The sequence below is a fragment of the Gobio gobio genome, assembly GCF_949357685.1.
Source record: "Gobio gobio genome assembly, chromosome: 4".
NCBI classification, from domain to species: domain Eukaryota; kingdom Metazoa; phylum Chordata; class Actinopteri; order Cypriniformes; family Gobionidae; genus Gobio; species Gobio gobio.
Window position 1 is genome coordinate 30,138,460 of NC_137100.1, and position 18,438 is coordinate 30,156,897.

At 38.1% G+C, this 18,438-nt stretch overlaps 1 protein-coding gene across 1 annotated transcript in view; it reads right to left on the bottom strand.

The window, feature by feature from the left end:
• Positions 1 to 10,433, bottom strand: part of adamts3 (ADAM metallopeptidase with thrombospondin type 1 motif, 3) — a 213,401-nt gene extending 202,968 nt beyond the window's left edge. Inside the window, exons 1-3 of the mRNA XM_079815070.1 lie at positions 10,083 to 10,433; positions 8,921 to 8,945; positions 7,283 to 7,683 (exon numbers count right to left, since the gene is read on the bottom strand). Of these exons, the coding sequence (XP_079671196.1) occupies positions 7,283 to 7,683; positions 8,921 to 8,945; positions 10,083 to 10,148 (492 nt within the window). The 5' untranslated portion in view covers positions 10,149 to 10,433. The remainder of the gene's footprint in view (positions 1 to 7,282; positions 7,684 to 8,920; positions 8,946 to 10,082) is intronic.
• Between the last annotated feature and the right edge of the window lie 8,005 nt (positions 10,434 to 18,438).

Genomic DNA, 18,438 nt, shown 5'->3' on the forward strand with positions numbered 1-18,438 from the left:
TTTACTTTTAACTATTTTCACTCAGAAATTGCTGGTAAATTTCACAAATAGTTACAAAGAAACAGCAACACATTAATAACCCAAAAAATAAAAATTATCCTATAATTTACTCACCATCAAGCCATCCTATGTGTATATGACATTCTTCTTTCGGACGATATCCCAATTTAAAACTTTATAAAGTCAAATATCAAGCTTCCGGTGGACTGCCTTCCGTATTCAACTTATGAAGAAAGTGAAACGCTTCTCACAGTTTAAAACGCTTACACAACATGTGACGTCATCGCCAGTTACGCTTTTTTTGTAAGTTGAATATGGAAGGCGGTCCGCCAGAAGCTAGATATTTTACTTTATAACGTGTTAAATATAGATTTTTTTCTTACAAAAAAACATTGATTCAATTCAGAAGGCCTTTATTAACCCCCTTGAGCCGTGTGGATTACTTTTATAATGGATGGAAGCATTTTTTGGGCTTCAAATTTTGGGCTGCCATTCACTGCCAATGCTTGGAAAAGCCAGGACATTTTTTTTATATAACTCTGATTGTATTCGTCTGAAAGAAGAATGTCATATACACCTAGGATGGCTTGAGGTGTTTTTTATTTATTTATTTTTATTTTTTTTGGGGGGGGGGGGGGGGGGGCTATCTCTTTAAACATGACATTTTGAAGTAGAAAGACTGAAATAGTATTTTCTAGTTAAATATACTCTAATAACCTTTCTTTTATTCACAACTTTAAAAAATATTTTACAGTGCATATGTGAAATGTGCTTTATGTGTAAACAAATACAATGCAGTCAAGCTCATAAACAAATTACTCTTATGAGCAGTTATTTTAATGAATTAATTTAATGAAGACTCAAATCCAGTGTTACTAATGAACTCACTGAATCCATCAGAGCAGTTACTGAATCAACATATGACTAACTAATGACTCTTATGAGTGATCCTTTTGAGGAATAAAAAAAAAAATACTATTGCCTGTTTGATTCAGTTTGACGTATCCTTCACTAAATTAACATACATACACTACTGTTCAAAAGTTTAAAGTCAGTGCGATTTTTTTTTTACGTTTTTGAAAGAAGTCTCTTATGCTCACAAAGTTAGTAAAACTGTATTTTTTTATAGTAATTAACTGTTTTTATTTTATTTAAAAATGTAATGTATTCCTGTGATGGCATTCCTTTTCAGCATCATTACTCCGGTCTTCAGTGTCACATGATCCTTCAGAAATCCTTCTAATATGCTGATTTGATGCTCAAGAAACATTTATTGTTATTATAAATGTTGAAAACAGTTGTGCTAATGAATGTTTTTGTGGGGAAAAAAATGTCAGGTTTTTTAATTTTTTTTATAGAAATCTTTTTAACAATGTAAAAGTCTCGCTTTTCATCACAAGTAATTATTGATCAATTTAATGCATCGCTGCTGAATATTTATTTAGTAATGAAGAGTACTGATTCACTAGTTAAAATTGTGGGTGTCATATACATTTATGCTTGTTATTTGCTTCTAGGTATCTGTGTACAGTAGAGCAATACAAATTACTGTTCTTCAGCTTACTAGGTTTTGGAACAGTACCAGAACTCTTAGAGGAATTCAAGGCATGATGGGGGAAAAAAACGGAGAAGTTCAAAGTCATCTCAGCACTGAAGTGGATCTGAAAAAGACTGAACCTGTTAGATTGTTACTGGGCAGAAGAACACAGACTCCTCTGACCATTAAAGTCATTATTCTCCTGACAAAGGTGCACTGGGGATGAAGTTCTGGCTCAGAGCCAGCCTCCCGTGTGAAGCTCAGCCAGGAGTTCAGTAACACAGCCAGCTCTGATCATCAATGAGTAAGAAGCCTCATTCAGCACCCTGGCCACAGAATATAGCAGTATGCATTAAAGAGGCCAAGCTATGAGTGACACAGAGCTGTAGATTAGCAGAGGATTATTCCCATTGCTTTGGGAACGCTCTGACTGCTGACCCTGTTTTGGTCCCTAGTGGAAAGGGAATGGTCAATGGCTTGGATCTTTGATACTTCTACCAAAGTATTTCTGCTGACATTCCGAGACCTTGTTGAGTTGCTAAGCAGAAACAGAACCGTTCACTTTTTCCCACTTTCAGAGGAATGTTCACAAGCCTGAAACATGCCTGTGTCATGTAAGTGAGCCTCCCACTCCGCCTCCTCCTCCTCCCCCAGCTAAAATCATCCCTCCATCCCCCACAACCTCTCAGCTCAGAGAGGAAATATCTGCTTCACAGGCTACAAGATTTCAAGATCCACGATGGCTGTAATTAAGACCAGTGAAACATATATTGGTGTCGACTCTGAGTGCCACTTTACATCAAAGACTGCCCATATGAGCATTTGATCCATTACTCAAGGAAGTAGCAGAGTTTAGGTGGAAAATGTAAAGCTACAAAAACCTCAGTGAGTCTTGTAGAAATACACAGTCAAGGTTTCAAAGGTCACACAATAGCACTGATGTCATTCTAAGACAATTTAAACATTCAGAGCTGAAGGAAAAGGTCTAAAGAAGTCAGTTCAAATGGAATGGTTCAGCTTGTCTCACAGTATGTACAATCAAACTCAGGAGTTACCATGCAGCTCTAATCAGTCTGATGAATCCGTCACTGAATAAGTCAGAGCGGATAGGCTACTGAATCTGACTCACTATTATGTCTAGTGAGGAAAAAAAGTATTTCTATTTACTGGCCTTTGAGGGCTGCAATCAAAACATAGCATGTAGTGTAGTAGACCAATTCATGACCAAATGAACCTTTTTAGCGGTTCTTTGAATGAGCATTCAAAAAGAATTACTCATAAATTCTTTAATTACTCATTAATCACTCATTTAAATTAGTCTGACAAATTCTCATCAGGGGTGTTTTCCAGAACAATGATGTAACTCGCTGCTTTTTTTCAACATTAATATGAGTTCCCCTAGCCTGAATATTGTCCCCAAGTGGCTAGAAATTTTGATCGGTGTAAACAGAGTTGTGGCTGTCTCTCTCTGCCTTTGAGAAAATGACAGGCCAGACTAGCCAATCCTTAAGTCTCCTGTTTTGACGTAAAAACAGGAACGTGTTACCTCCCTTTCCTCCGCCCAGAGAATCTGGCACACCCATGCAAGCGCTATATTTGTCCACGAGAGATCATGGCTTGTGAACGAGTGAACGCTGGCAGTTTCTCAGTGTTTGGATGTACAAATGAAAACAGAAGTCTTTTTTCAGTTCCTTCTGATCTGTGATCAGTGATTTCTGATGTGTAGCTAATTATTTATTATTCGTGCACACGCAGCTGCTTCTCTTTCCCGACAAAACGGTGTTTTCTATCTTGTGAGTCAGTGTTTTTGTACGTCCTCGTCGCGTCTATCTGTTCTAAAATGTGCATACTGTGCATACAGTTGTGAGTTTCTGCCCAATATCGGCAGATTCACATCTTTAGAGATAAACTTCACGCACATGCCGAAGCTCGGGCTGCACTGACCGGTCGGCCTTCAACATCCCCGACCCCCAGTACTGCATCTGGCCCACAGCGGAGGCACCAAAAGCGGCGCGAGATTAAGCAGAAGGGGGGTTAGCGTGAGCATATCAGGACTAGCCAGCTTTCCCCACAATAAACTGGATTACATTCGATTACTGCTGTTGTCTTTGTTTGCGCTGTGTACTCAATGCGCGTCACTGACACTTTTCATATGATAGGAAAATATCTAAAAATAATGCTATAATCAACACTTACTAACTCGTTCATCTCGACAGCTGTAATGGTACATTGCATGTGTTACAAAGTTGGTAGAATAATGATGAAGACGGGCTCGGTGTGACTGAGACTCTTGTTTATTCAGAACTCTCAGCTACAAACAAAATAAACTTGTGCTGACAGCGCTCTCACAATTCAGTAGTTACTATAAATAACTTTGTTAGCAATCGCTCAGTCTCTGGTACATTAGTGATGTCCGGTTCGCGAACTAATCATTCTTTTGAACCGGTTCTTTTTAGTGAACCGAATCAGTTCACCAAATCGGACTGAATCGTTCTAAACGGTTCGCGTCTCCAGTCAGCGCTGATCCATAATTTACTAAAGTTACTAACTTTCTGACATGAGTGACAGCCCCTCCGACTAGAAATAAACTAATACCTGAAGTATATCCTAGTAACTACAACAGTTCACTGAACTGAGACGTACTGACAGAACTGATGAGATCTGGCAGCAGCTCGTGCCTGGTAGACCTCGTTAAACCACGCCCCCTCCGCTCATTTCAAATGCAAAGATGTCAGCCAATCACAACAGTGGGCGTTTTTACTGAAGTCTCACAGCAGACACGCCTCTTGAAACAGGGCATTCAGCCAGAGGGCAAACATCAGTATTGAAAAAATGCATTTTATTTCTACATTATGACATTTTATGATGTAAAAATCATACTAACAATATAAGTACACATCAGGAAACATTATAAAATAATAGAAAAATGCCATGCCATGGGACCTTTAACTACCAAAGTACGATGCATCATTAAAGGGGTACTAGAATGCCATTTTTGCCAAGTTAATATGATTCTTTAGTGTCTAAATGAAAAGTTTGTAATATACTTTAATTAAAAATTCTCATTAGTATTGTAAGAAAACACTAATTTTACCTGGTCAAAAACAGCTCAATTTTCAGCAAGGCATTTCAGTGCATGTGACTTTAAATGATACTGAGCTTTGCTCACCCCGCCCCTCTGCTCTGTGGGGCGTTCGGTTCGACCCGACACAACACCACAACATACGTGGAGTGTTGCCTTGACAACAATTGAGGGTATATTTTCGAGAAATAATGGCAATGGGAGTCTCTGAGGACACATCTGAGCAACCTTATCATTTTGAACCGGAATCGGACCAGGAACAAGATGACAAACCCAACGAAGTTCGAACAGGACGTTTCTGAATGGTTGGTTAACGTCATGTCACTTTGATCTATCTTTGTACTGGCAGAGTAGCGTAGTGAGATACGAATGCTATGTGTTTACTGATGTATACGTTAGTTCATTGACAGATTGATGTTATGTTATAAGATTTTTTTTTTGACATTACTTCTTAATCAGTAACAGACACCGTTATAAACCATCTACAAAAGTAAGCTTAGTGTAGTGTTACCACGTTAACTTTATCACCCGCGTACACAGTTTGTAATAACAACCATAACGCATTGTTCATTATAAACATGGTATTATTAATTATATTGCGAACGTCATACATAGAAAGCATGCCGTAATGTAACTTACCCTGTAAACTTTAGCCACATTCATCGTGAAGCGTGCAAGCGATTTGCAAAGATTAATATAAAGGTTAATAAAACGTTACACTCACTTCTTCTGAAGGTGCAGCAGGAACACGATCCTTTTTTCAAGAGCAGCTTATTAGCAAAACCTGCTTTATACTGACCCTCGTTTATAAAGAAGAAATGATTGCGCAAACATTGACGTTGATCGTGGGGAATATTCCCTTCGAAAACAAAACTCAGCAGCCACTGCGTCTTCAGCGGTTCGGATTTAGGAACATCAAAATGACTGCTGTGTTCGTTATTACACCCAAGAACAGAACACCACAATCGCTTAGACGCCATTCTGCTCCAGCGTATCAACAATGGCGGACTATGATGACAGCTCGCTCAGGGTGGGTCTGTGTTGAAACGCTGTACAAGCACTGCCAACACACATTTCTGTATAATCAACTTGTAAAAGTGCATGTACCATTATATGACCCCTTTAAAGAAATCAACCAACTACTCACGTATGTTTCCTGGAACTGTATTGTTGCAAATTTGTCATTCAACCACGTAGGTTAATGATGCCACAGAGGGACGGTGGAGTAATGAATCTGTTTGAGATTGAATTAATGCTAGATTTTTTGCTATCAATTACGAACATGGCACCTGAGGACTAATTCTCATTTTTCTCTATTATTTTGCTTTAGCTAGTTCCAGTTTCAATCATAGGCTCGTTCTTACTAGAGCACTCTTCAAAAATTGTGTTTTAAATCTCTTGATTACTAAAAGACGTAAATGACATTTGTATGAAAAGTCGAAATTTGTAGAAGCTGACACATTGCCATTGCTTGATTCCAAAAAAACATATTTTCCCACTGAGTGCCTCATCAACATAGCCATCACTCCTTTGCACATGCTTGTCTGTGTAAAACTCTTTGGAAGTCTGTGCGAAATCGATTTTCCCAATTTGACCGCTCTATTTATTGTTGAAGAGTCAAGCTTTCCTCTGATGTTGGACAGGCCCTGGGGAGAGCAGCTTCATCCTATTTGTCAGCTTCCTGGGGTGACCCACAGTTCACTCAACTCCACTTCTCACTCTGGACACTCGCCTCAAGCTCCCATAGTCTTTTGTGAGGAAGTAGAAAGGCCAAGAGACACACAGTGCAATGCACAATTTCCCTGAATTATCTGATATGAAAACTGGCAGGTGAGTTGATAAGTACCACCCTCACCACAGCAACTGCTGAAAGGTGAATGAATAACTTTTCATTTTCGCTATAAGCAAGATTTTCAATGAATAACTTACATTTCAGACCATTTCTCACACAAAGCTACTGGATGGCTTTAGAGGGCTTGTAATATAACAAATGACTCGTATGGACTGCTTTTTAAAAACTTTTTGGAGCATGACAGCCATTAGTCGCACTCTATTTTGGTTGTATGGGGGGCACTAACAATATAATAAAAAATTGTAATCTTCTGCAAAACTGTAAATTTAATTATTTTTTATTTCTTAAATATTTATGTTAGTTTTTATTTTTATTCAGAAAAAAAATATTAATGTATAAAATATTGTATAAAAATGTTAATATTGGCCATTTGTTGATCACCAGCCATAAAACTTAAACGATTACTGGCTCATTTATATTGACTATGAATTGCTAGTTTTGGAGAACCATGAGAGTTAGTAGACGAAGGAGTGAGGGGGTGAGCTGTCCCTTTAAATAAAGAAAATGTCAAATATAAAGCAAACTGCAAATATTCTTGGGAAAAGAACAAAATATGGTCATCGAAGCATGTTCCCTGCAGGTTTGGAAAGGAATGACTCACCACTCAATGCCAGTGAGGATTTCCATAAAAGTTTAGAAACCGAACTGCATTGGCATTATGTGAAAATAGGCCAACATAGATTGTAAGCCATTATATTAACTACACAAATCTAACGCTTTGCAGTTTCTGTTACAATTTGTCATTTGTGACAGGCCCTGCTAGTTAAGTTCATTTCAAAATGAATTTACTAGGAAAGGAAACAACACTCACCAGTCCATCACAGTTGTTAATGGCGACAGAAGCTCCAGGCACATCCGTGATGTCCCCTATAAAAGTGCAGTCTGTTTTCAGCAACTCTCTTCTAAGTATTCTCTCTGAGTGGGTTCCATTCTCAGTTGCATTCCCAGCTATTTCAATCTCATCGTGCAATTCCACCATAGCTCCTGGAGCCACTAATCTTTGGTTGGGATGTAGTCGGAGGTGGAATTCCTTGCCAAAGACAGTGATGTTAAAGAACAGCCTGTCTACCGCTTGCGTTGACCCTTCCAAAACCTCACGCTTCACACGCTGCTTGTGATTGGCCGAGAGAAGATGCGAGAGGTAGTGTCCCTCTGCGTCTGTACTGATGGGAGTAATGAGGCCATACTCTTTCAGACGGATCTTCAACAAGTCTGATAAAACATAAGACAAACATGTAGAATTTCTTTTGATTATATTAAAATTTATGAGAAAAAAAATCACATCTCATGTTAAATGTGGTCACGAAGTTTACTGGATGTCTGTTTATTGCTATTATACTGCTCCTTACATTTCAAAGCATGCTTCTAATGCCTCATGACATATGAATAATGGTTTGCATGAAGGAAAATATTTCAAGTGTTCAGGAGCCAAACCCTTGCAATTTGTTATGGTAGTTTTGTCTTAGCAGGAAAGGAAACTGTTGGGCATATACAAAAATAAAACTGTTTGAGCTCAGCCATCTAATTTTGACACTGCTTAAAGATGACACTTTCATTGAATGTAAATACCTTGTCTAATTGAATCCAAACTAGGCCATACAAATAAGATATAAAAATTGTGTTCTTTTTAAAACATTAAGGGCCAGATTTACTAACAGCTTGCGGCAACGCAAACCCTCTTTTAGCACTAAAAAACTACTGTCAGGGTTTACTAAAGACACGCAGTGAAAAATTAGCGCTGAAAAGGCCTGAACACAGTTCTTTTTGCAGCTGTCCTTATGCATTTGTAGGAGTTTCCCATTCAGACGCAAAATTTATGGGAGGAGAATATTTAAATCAATGCAAGGTGATTTACTAAGGTTTGCGCCATTATTATTTACAGCTCAAAAAAAGTCTTAAACTCTTGGTAGATTGCGTTGGTCATTATGGAAATTATCCGGCTGACCGATTTACTACATCTTTTTTTTACTACGTAAATAAATTCAAAGTGGTTGACAAAGTGCAATGAACTCATCACTGCAGATTGTGACTTTGACACCTTTGATTTTACGGTGTACAATTAACTTCTTAAATGTCTCCCACTGTTCAATAAAAAAACATCAACAGAATAATTTATTATAAAATCTGTTAAAAGTTCTCTAGAGATTGACTTGCATCATCTCTTATAGGGTAACCTTAGGGCTTTTCCGGTACTGACTGTTAAACAATTCTGATTAATTTTCTGATTAAAATATTTGTCATTAAACATTGAGAGGAGAAGATGCAAGTGATAACAGTTAAACCCCACATGACTTGGCACAGTGCGACTCTAGTATGCACTTTGCAGCTGTCTACATAAATAATAAATGAAAGATCAAAAGTAATAGAATGACTTTATGAACAAAAAAATAAACAAACGGAGCACAATGATAGTGGAAAAGATTGAGGACCACAAGGCTGTATACTTTACCTTCTTTATCTATAATTTCACCAGCCTGCAAGAAAAAGAGATAAAGAGACAATGCATAAAACAGGCAGCCAAGACATTTACAAAACAGCTGAAAAAAGTACCATTGGAAGAAACAGAGAAAGCATAATAGATGTAAATCTGTCATGAGAATATCCAAACTTGACACTTAACTTTCAATTTCATTTGTGGCAAGCCATTTTCACATGCATTCCTTTAAACTATGTATTCCACTAATAATAGTGACCAGAAACATAGGAATAATCAACTCTTCCATTGTTATAGTTACTGTGGTTCCGATATCAACTATTCACCTCCAACAAGTGCTCCAACTGTTGCTAGTACCTGTCTATTTTTACTAATATCTTCTACGCTACTAGTACTTTTTGTTACTACTGTAACATCCAACTTGTTTAATATATCTGTTTCAGCCTTTCGCTTTATTAAACACTATGTAGGTATGTGACATTGGTATCCCATTTCAGCTGTTATATTTCTTATTCAATGTTAAATGGCTAATTTATAGTTTTAATAAAAGTATGTATGTATTTTTTGTGAAATAAATAAATAGTCAAATTGAGTGGAATAGTAGCCTAACTAAGAAATAGGCTATTAATAAATAGACGACTATAAAACTAGGTTCCAGCACCAACTGAAATGCATTAGGCTAAGCTGTGAATAGTCGATATCTGAACCACAGACCCGCAAATAAATCTATGGAAAAGTATGCACTGTTTGTAACAAAAGAAAAGGCTAATTGCAAGTAGCTACTCGTATTTAATCAATGAGTTACTTCTGTACTTGTTTGTTTAAAGGAATATGAAAGCAGCTTGCCATATTTCACGTGTTTTCTGCCATGCCAACTTTCAGACAGTTTGGCTATTGGTTTGACAGCTGGGAACACTCTCCTAAAATGCGCAAGTTTCTCTCTAGTATTTGGTTGATACAGTTTCTCAAAGTACTCTGCATAATAAGAACAGACAGAACAAACCCTATATACTGCTATAGATAACGTTAAAACCGGCTTTAAATTTCAGTTACATTTTGAATTCGAATCGTGTTCCAAGCGGGAGGGCGACTGTCACACCTCAAACTTGTCCCGCGAGCTTTCAGATCACTTTCCATACAACTTTACGTGCAGAAACAGTAAATCATTAACACTTACCAGAAAAGCTGAAGTCAGACTTACTACAACTCCTACCATTAGTAACCTAAGTGACAGGACAACCATCACGAGTCGGGTTTTCTCAACTGAAAGACGACAAACAGAAACTATAATCCAAATTTGGATGTTTCACTACGCGCCTGTCTTCTCTAAAAGTGTCGCGCACTTTACCCTCAAATAACAGAACTTTAAAGACTGGTTAAAAGTAAGCAAAAAGTAATTAAGAGAGTTAAAAGTTGTAGAACTTGGGTCAATGCCTCAGTTTGTTAAACTTATAGGAAAGACATCCCTCTGAAGAATTGGGGTGGTTAAGTTGAGTTGAGCTGGCTGGACAGAGCCTTGTCTGAGCTCTAATCTGGCACTTCGCGCTGACTAATAAACTACAGACCAGCCCTACAGTGACGTCATTTTCTACACTTTCCCAGGAAAGCACATGGTGGGGGGAAAAAGAAGAAAAGGAATATGCAAAGAAAACACAGGGCTTTGCGTTTCACAAAGCAAGCAAGTCAGAAGAGGTCTGTCATATCCTACAGATGTAAAACCAAGCTGCTCCTGTTAGATATATTTGACAGGTAACAATAATATTGCTTAGTATACAATGTCAATAGTTTCGATTTACATATATGTTCTATGTTAAAATCTGTTTAATGTTAATTGTTATAGTTATTTGACTTCAAGTGATTTGACCGACTTTTATAACAGAGTTAATAACAGCTTGCGGTGCTTGAAAATTATTTGTTTTGTTTTTCCTCCCTCTCTGATGAGGAACAGAAGGGAGCAACAAAGCAGAGAATACAGTCTTCTCCCATCTCAAATCAACATGTTGTTTGACGGCCTTCTACAAGGTCTCTATTTTAGACAAAAATACCAGGTAATACAATTAATTTCTGGTCTGAGGGATTTGTCAAAACCTTTGAGAGGAAGAAAAAACTGCTATAATAACAGACTGTTTGGATGATAATTTTGTTGTGGTCCCATTCCTGAACATAATAACAGAACCTCGCATCTCTTCTTCTCACTTTTCTCAACCTCTTTGTGATTTGATTTTGTAATACAAACTGGCAATTGTAATCCTCATATCCATAAAAAGACCACCTGCATCTCACCTTTGTTCTTTTCTCTTCCACACTATTCCAGGTCTAATTTTCGAGGTCTTCCTGATGCCTTCAAGGCCATGTGTCAGTTCAAATGCATTACAGGTGAGTTTTAAGCAGAGGTAATCTGATCTCTTTCACATCTGTAGACCTTATGTTTCCCTCATCCCAATTTAGGCATGACTTCCACTGTCTGAGTACGTTCCCAGACCATATCACTCAATAATAGCCCACGTTCAGTGTCGACTGTCTACAAAAAAAAGCAGTTTCCATCTGGTGAGATTTTTAGCATGCTTTACATGAAATTCACAAAAAAAAAAAAAAAATCTATTTACTTTTGTGAAAAGTTTGTTCTTATTTCCTGAATGAAATATCTGATACATACAACTCTCCCATGGACAACGCTCATAGAATCACAGTATTTCTCTTTCCCTGTGGTCCTTACTCTGGCTTCTCTCCAAGTGTTACCGGTCTGCTGCTGAAATGGTATATGAAATTCCAGCTGTATTGTTATCGTTGATTAAAAAGGTGCTCGGAGGTCCTGAGAATCTGTCTGCACTCAGGTCCATGCTCTCTGAAGCTTTTATTGGAAGGTAAAATTGAATGTCAGCAACCCTTTTGTTTTGTGCCTAAGCTTTGGTTGTGTAAAGCAGACTCCAGCTGAGTAATGAGGTTGTAAAGTGGTCAATGAAACAATAAACTATTTGCAACTGTGCTGACATTAAGAGCCATACCGTTCATGAAGGGCATTTAATTTTGAGGCCTGTCACCCGTTTCGTCTGTCAGCCAGGAATTTCTCAACACTAAAGCTTGTTTTAAAACACAAGACTAGAATGAAATACTTTACTTTAAACTGTAAGCATATAGTCATGCATTTTGAGGTTAATGCGAAATGAGGATTAACTGGAGTTCTGGAAATAATACAAATGCTTTGGTTTTTCAAAACAAGACGCTTGTGGTTTGTCCAATGTGTGACACACTAACCAGACCACACCTAACCAGATGGACCTTCTGACCTCACAAAGGGCATTCTGATGGCTATATATGAAATAGATATTTGAATGTCAAGCTGTCCACTTGCTGCCATCCCGTCTTTGTTTTCAAACAAAACGTTTGGAACACAATAGCAACTGAAGGCATGCAGAAGTCACAATGTGCATCTAACTGGTGCTTTGACCTCCTGAGAGCTGAATGGAAGTTTTTGTCCATGCTCATCTTTGAGTCAAAGAAAAGATACACCAATAAAAATTAACCATGTAAAGGCTTTTCACAAAGGGAAGGACAATACATTTTGACATTTGAACCCTTACTTGTCTAATTCTGAGGGCAAGGCCATTTTTTACGGCCCCATTTATCCTCTGGTGTTAATCTGTACTGTTTCACAAGCTATTCTAAGACAGATTGTAACTGTAAAATGTTATAGTTATTATAACTTTACAGGATATAGTGAATTTTTAAATTAATGTTTGTGTTATTCAGAAATTGTTTCCCACAAGATTCTTCAGCATGTCTACAGTTTCACAAACAAATCAGAAACACCACATCACTGTGTAGCTGTAACGAACACAGTTATAAATTCCAAGTGAGAATTGGTTTGTGTTTGCAAAATGCAATATCCATATTCAGAATGATCTAATATTACAACCCCAAATCAGAAAAAGTTGGGACAGTATGAAAAAACGCAAAAAAAAAAAAAAAAAGTGATTTCTAAATTTACTTTGACTTCTATTTCATTGCAGACAATATGAGCACAAAATATTTCATGTTTTGTCTGGTCAACTTCATGTCATTTGTATATATGCATCCTTTCCTGTCATTCAGACCTGCAACACATTTCAAAAAAAGTTGGGACAGGAGCAATGTAGGGCTAGTAATGAGGTAAAATGGTTAAATAATGATGTGATTTGAAACAGGTGATGTCAACAGGTGATTGTAATTATTATTTGGTACAAAAGCAGCATCCAAGAAAGGTCTAATCCTTTAGGAGCAAAGATGGGCAGAGGATCGCCAGTTTACCAACAAATACGTGAGAAAATTATTGAAATGTTTAAAAACAATGTTCCTCAAAGAAAGATAGGAAGAGATTTGGATATTTCACATTCAACAGTGCATAATATAATTAAAAGATTCAAGGAATCTGGAGGAATTTCAGTGCGTAAAGGACAAGGGCACAAGCCTAAGCTGAACAACCGTGATCTCCGATCCCTCAGGCGGCACTGCATCAAGAATCGTCATTCATCTATAAGCGATATCACCACATGGGCTCAGGACTACTTTGGCAAACCTTTGTCAAGTACCACAATACGTAGTTACATCCACAAATGCCAGTTAAAACTGTACTGTGCCAAAAGGAAGCCCTATGTTAACAGTGTCCAGAAGCGCCGTCGACTTCTCTGGGCTCGGAGGCATCTGGGATGGACCATCACACAGTGGAAACGTGTACTGTGGTCAGATGAATCAGTATTTCAGGTATTTTTTGGGAGGAATGGACGCCGTGTGCTCCGGACCAAAGAAGAAAAGGATCATCCAGACTGTTACCAGCAACAAGTCCAAAAGCCAGGGTCTGTCATGGTATGGGGTTGTGTCAGTGCCCTTGGCAAAGGTAACTTGCACTTCTGTGAAGGCACCATTAATGCTGAAAAGTACATAGAGATTTTGGAGCATAATATGCTGCCTTCAAGAAGACATCTTTTCCAGGGACGTCCATGCATATTTCAACAAGACAATGCATAACCACATTATGCACACATTACAAAGTCCTGGCTGCAGAGGAAGAGGGTACGGGTACTTGACTGGCCTGCCTGCAGTCCCGACCTGTCTCCAATAGAGAATGTGTGGAATATTTTGAAGCGCAAAATGCGACAACGAAGACCCCGTACTGTTGCCCACCTTAAGACTTGTTTGCAGTAAGAATGGGACAAAATTACACCTGAAACACTTCATCACTTGGTGTCTTCAGTCCCTAAACATCTTTTAAGAGTGTGAAAAGGAATGGCAACATTACAAAGTGGTAAATGCTTTACTGTCCCAACTTTTTTTTAAATGTGTTGCAGGTCTGAATGACAGGAAAGGATGCATATTTACAAATTACATGAAGTTGACCAGACAAAACATGAAATATTTTGTGTTCATATTGTCTGCAATGAAATACAAGTCAAAGTAAATGTAGAAATCACTTCTTTTTTTTTCTTTTTTTTTTGCGTTTTCCATACTGTCCCAACTTTTTCTGATTTCGGATTGTAATAAAAAAAACGAAATCCTATTGCTGCTAAGGTCTATATAGATATTCATCAATGTGAGTAACTAGGCTAAAGATGCACAGTCAACTTTCAAGTGTTCACAGACCAATATGGCAGACAGCTTATAGCAGTCCATAGAAATAGCTGCTAATGGGGCATCCATGTGTATATATCTATGTTGGTACAGCTGTATGTATCTTCTAAGTTTGAGGTGTACAGTTTTACTGAAAACAGGAGACTGCTGTCTTGATACTAAAGCCCGAACCAAATCGGAAAAACAACTGCTAATAACACTAACTTACTCACCTTTTGTAGAAGCCCAATGCAAAACTGAAAATATGTCAATATCTAAAACAAAGACAAACAATAGTATTGTGGTTTATTGTGATTTTTTAATCTAATACGCTGTTTATGCTTTTTATATCCCTGTATCTGCTTTGCATGGTATAGTTTGTTTCTCCTTTTGTGTATGTTTATAACAATAAATTTTGTTTTTAGGGTGACTCTGTAACATTATGTTCAGGGACTACAGATGAAAAATAGCCTTAGGCTAACATTACAATAATGCATATTAATGCTAGATAAACTAATATTTAAAACTTCTTCAATGATGTGTACTACCAGTCATTTTTTACCTTGTGGGGACATTTTTTGGTTCCAATGAGGAAAACAACTTAAATAAATTATGTTTTTAGAAATTATGTTAAAAAAATTATGCATGTTATAAGAGTCTCAAGTTCTCGCAGTGCTTTCAGATGGAGCAGCATTGATCAAAGAGCGGTGCTTCACTGACAAGCTGCACGTAAAAAAATAATCGCAGCCTTTGCGTTTTCATCATTGCAATATGCCAAATCGGTTTAAGTGCAATTTCAGGTTAATTGCGCTTAATCGTGCAGCCCTAGTTTGTACAGTATAAAAATCATTGTCTGAAAGTCCCCATAAACCAACGTGTGTGCAAGTGGTTTAAGTATACCTTACTTCATGGGTGAAAAAATGTCCTCACAAAGATAGCAATATTGAAAATCAATGACCTTGTGGGGACATTTATGGTCACCATGAGCTAAACGGATTATAAATCATACTAAGTAATGTTTTTTGAAAAAATGCTGAAAGTTTTTTGTGATGGGTATAGGTTAAGGGGAATGTCCCCATAAAACATAAATATATACAATTGTTACTAATATATGAAGAGTTCAGATGCAAAAAACCCTAAGACTATCTGACATGTTTTCTTTTAAATTAGCATTTTTTATCAGGCTCCTATGTTTAGGTTCAGTAATTTCACTTTAATAAAAGGTTATTTGTCAGTTATTGAAATGCCTTATCTTTAGTCGATTCATTAACAAATGTAAATGTCTTGTGTGCTTTTTTGCAAAAGACATGTATGGACAAAAATACATAGTAAACTGTACGCTGGGATTTAGCGGATTTGAAATGAAAGTATTTGATAAACGTATATATATATATATATATATATATATATATATATATATATATATATATATATATATATAAATATATATATATATATATATATGAAGTCTCTATTTTAAAGTCGGCTTGATCAAATAACATATAGCATCCATTAAATTTAAGAAAAAGTGAAGATACAGTAGAAGCAGAAAATGGGAGGAAAGATAGAGAGAACAAGAGCTTCAGCTTCCTTTCTCCAAAGCTCACAGGCCTCTGAGTGAGCAGCTGTTTTAAATCCCCTGGACAGATCACAAAATCAACCAATTGGATCCAGCGTCAAATTGGCTGTTTTTCTTATCCATGACCTCTTTTGATAAGTAAATGTAAGAATTGCTGGGAAGGAAAAATTCACAGTGGTAAAGAGGGCAGATTAAAGTACAACAACAAAATTTGAGTTTCTTGGGTAAGGATGCTTAAAGTAATTACCGGCTAATGTTCAGCTTAGCTGTGGTCAAATCAAAGTTTCTTAGCAGAGCATAACAGAGGCCTGATAGCTACTTAACCCATCACAAAAGGACAAAAGATTGCGTATAAGAGCACTTGTTCAGTCATGCTGATTGTGCAATAAGTAAATTCTTCATATTGCTCAATAGAGTCATGATCGTTTCCAATTTGCACTGATTACAGGAAAAAAACAGTATAACATTGTCCACATTACATTACAAAGAATGTGAGTTGACTAACCTTCAAAATGTATAAGACCGCTTAAAAATGTGTGTGTGTGTGTGTGGGGGGGGGGGGGGGGGGCTTAATTGACTTACAATTAAGTCAGGGGTCTATGAACAGTTCTGATCATACTTATCAGAGGAGAGATATATAATAAATCATTAACATGATTAAATGCAATATAAATTCAATTATTTGCATTTAATTTACTTGTAATCATAGCACTTTTGACAATACATACAAAGAAAAGGGCCTCACAATGGTTTGGTATGGTATGGTTTGAGCAGACAGACACGCAAGGTACTGTGAATTCTGTAGTGGGGTGGTAGTTCATAAGTGACAGGGTTAATTTGACGATTTAGGAAGGGAAGGGACCAATGTATCATAACTTCTTGCTCTGCAGGCGCAGTCTGATGTGAAGAGCCAAACTTTATGCCTGGATTGGTAAGTGTCGTTCCATTGGGCATCAGCATTGCCCTTCTGATGCCAAACAGCCCGCTGAAGGTGGTGGTGAGCTGTGTCCGAGACCCCCTCGCTCTCCTGGAACCAGTGAGTGATGGATCCGAGGATTCCCCAGACCATTGGAACAGAGGGGGCTGGGGGTTGAGTATGCATCGAATCAGAATATATCCAGTTGCTGGCTGACAGAGGGAGTTTTGGGCCTAGGCAAGGAAGTGGCCAGGAGTTCTGGTGGCCATGACAGAAGGTTCTCAGGAAGCATACATTTTCTTAAATCTTTCTCTCCATCTGCTAATTTGTTTGAGGGTGGTAACGGGATTAGAGACTTACAGCTAGTGAAAAATGCATTCCATACCCGAGAGATGAACTGAGGTCCACAGTTGTAAACCCATCTGAAGGTGGTGAGTCTGTGATAAAAATAGACTCCAAGGTGTGATCAGGGTGTATGAGGAATAGGCAGTTGGAGGAGTTTGCCCGATGGTAGATGGCGTGAACTTTTGGAAATGGCACTGCTTGTCAGGGTACTGTCACTTCTGTCTAGTTTATTCATGGTTTTGTGACAGAGCCCTGACACTCCTGTATTGTCTTGTGTGAGCGCACAGCTTTGAGCATGCTCAAGCTGCGTGCTCTTCTGTCCTTGTGTTTTGTGTGCGGGGCGTGGTGTTCGGATCCCAGCACTTCGGTCTAGTTTGGGTTTCAGTTTTGTGTTGGGATTCGGACATTCATGCTCCGCGTGTTTGTTTTGTCATGTGAGCGTGTGCTCTTCTGTCTGTGTGTTCTGTGTAGCACACGGTTCATGTTTTCATCGGCCGTGTGCTTTCATGTTTTGTCTTATGTTGTGTAGCACGTGGTTGGTGTATTTTCACTGGCTACGTGCTACGTCATGTTGTCATGTTTTGTGTGAACATGCAGCTGATGAGTTCTCATTAGCTGCATGTTCATGTCATGTTTGGTGTGAGCACATGTCTTGTCAAGTGTTTCTTTGTGCCATGTGCTCATGTCTATTGTCTAACCCCGCCCACCTTTTTTCCTGATTATTGGTTAATTTGCCCCACCTGTCTTCCCTCGTTACCCTCCTTTGTTTGTTCCCTATTTAATCTCCTTGTGTTTGCAGTCCAGTGCTGAATCGTCGTCGTATGTACCTCCTGTTTCCCTGCTCCCGTCTAGTCAAGTCAAGTCAAGTCAAGTCAAGTCAAGTCAAGTCAAGTCAAGTCAAGTCAAGTCAAGTCAAGTCAAGTCAAGTCAAGTCAAGTCAAGTCAAGTCTAGCCAAGCTCAAGTCAAGTCTTGTTTTTTCCCCCTCGGGGTAGTTTTGTTTTGTCTTGTTTTTTGTTTTATTATTATCATTAAAAGCCCATTCCTCTGCATCTCTGAGTCCTCGCTCCTTTCCCTTCACCAACCCTGACACTGCTGGACAAACCTCCTGA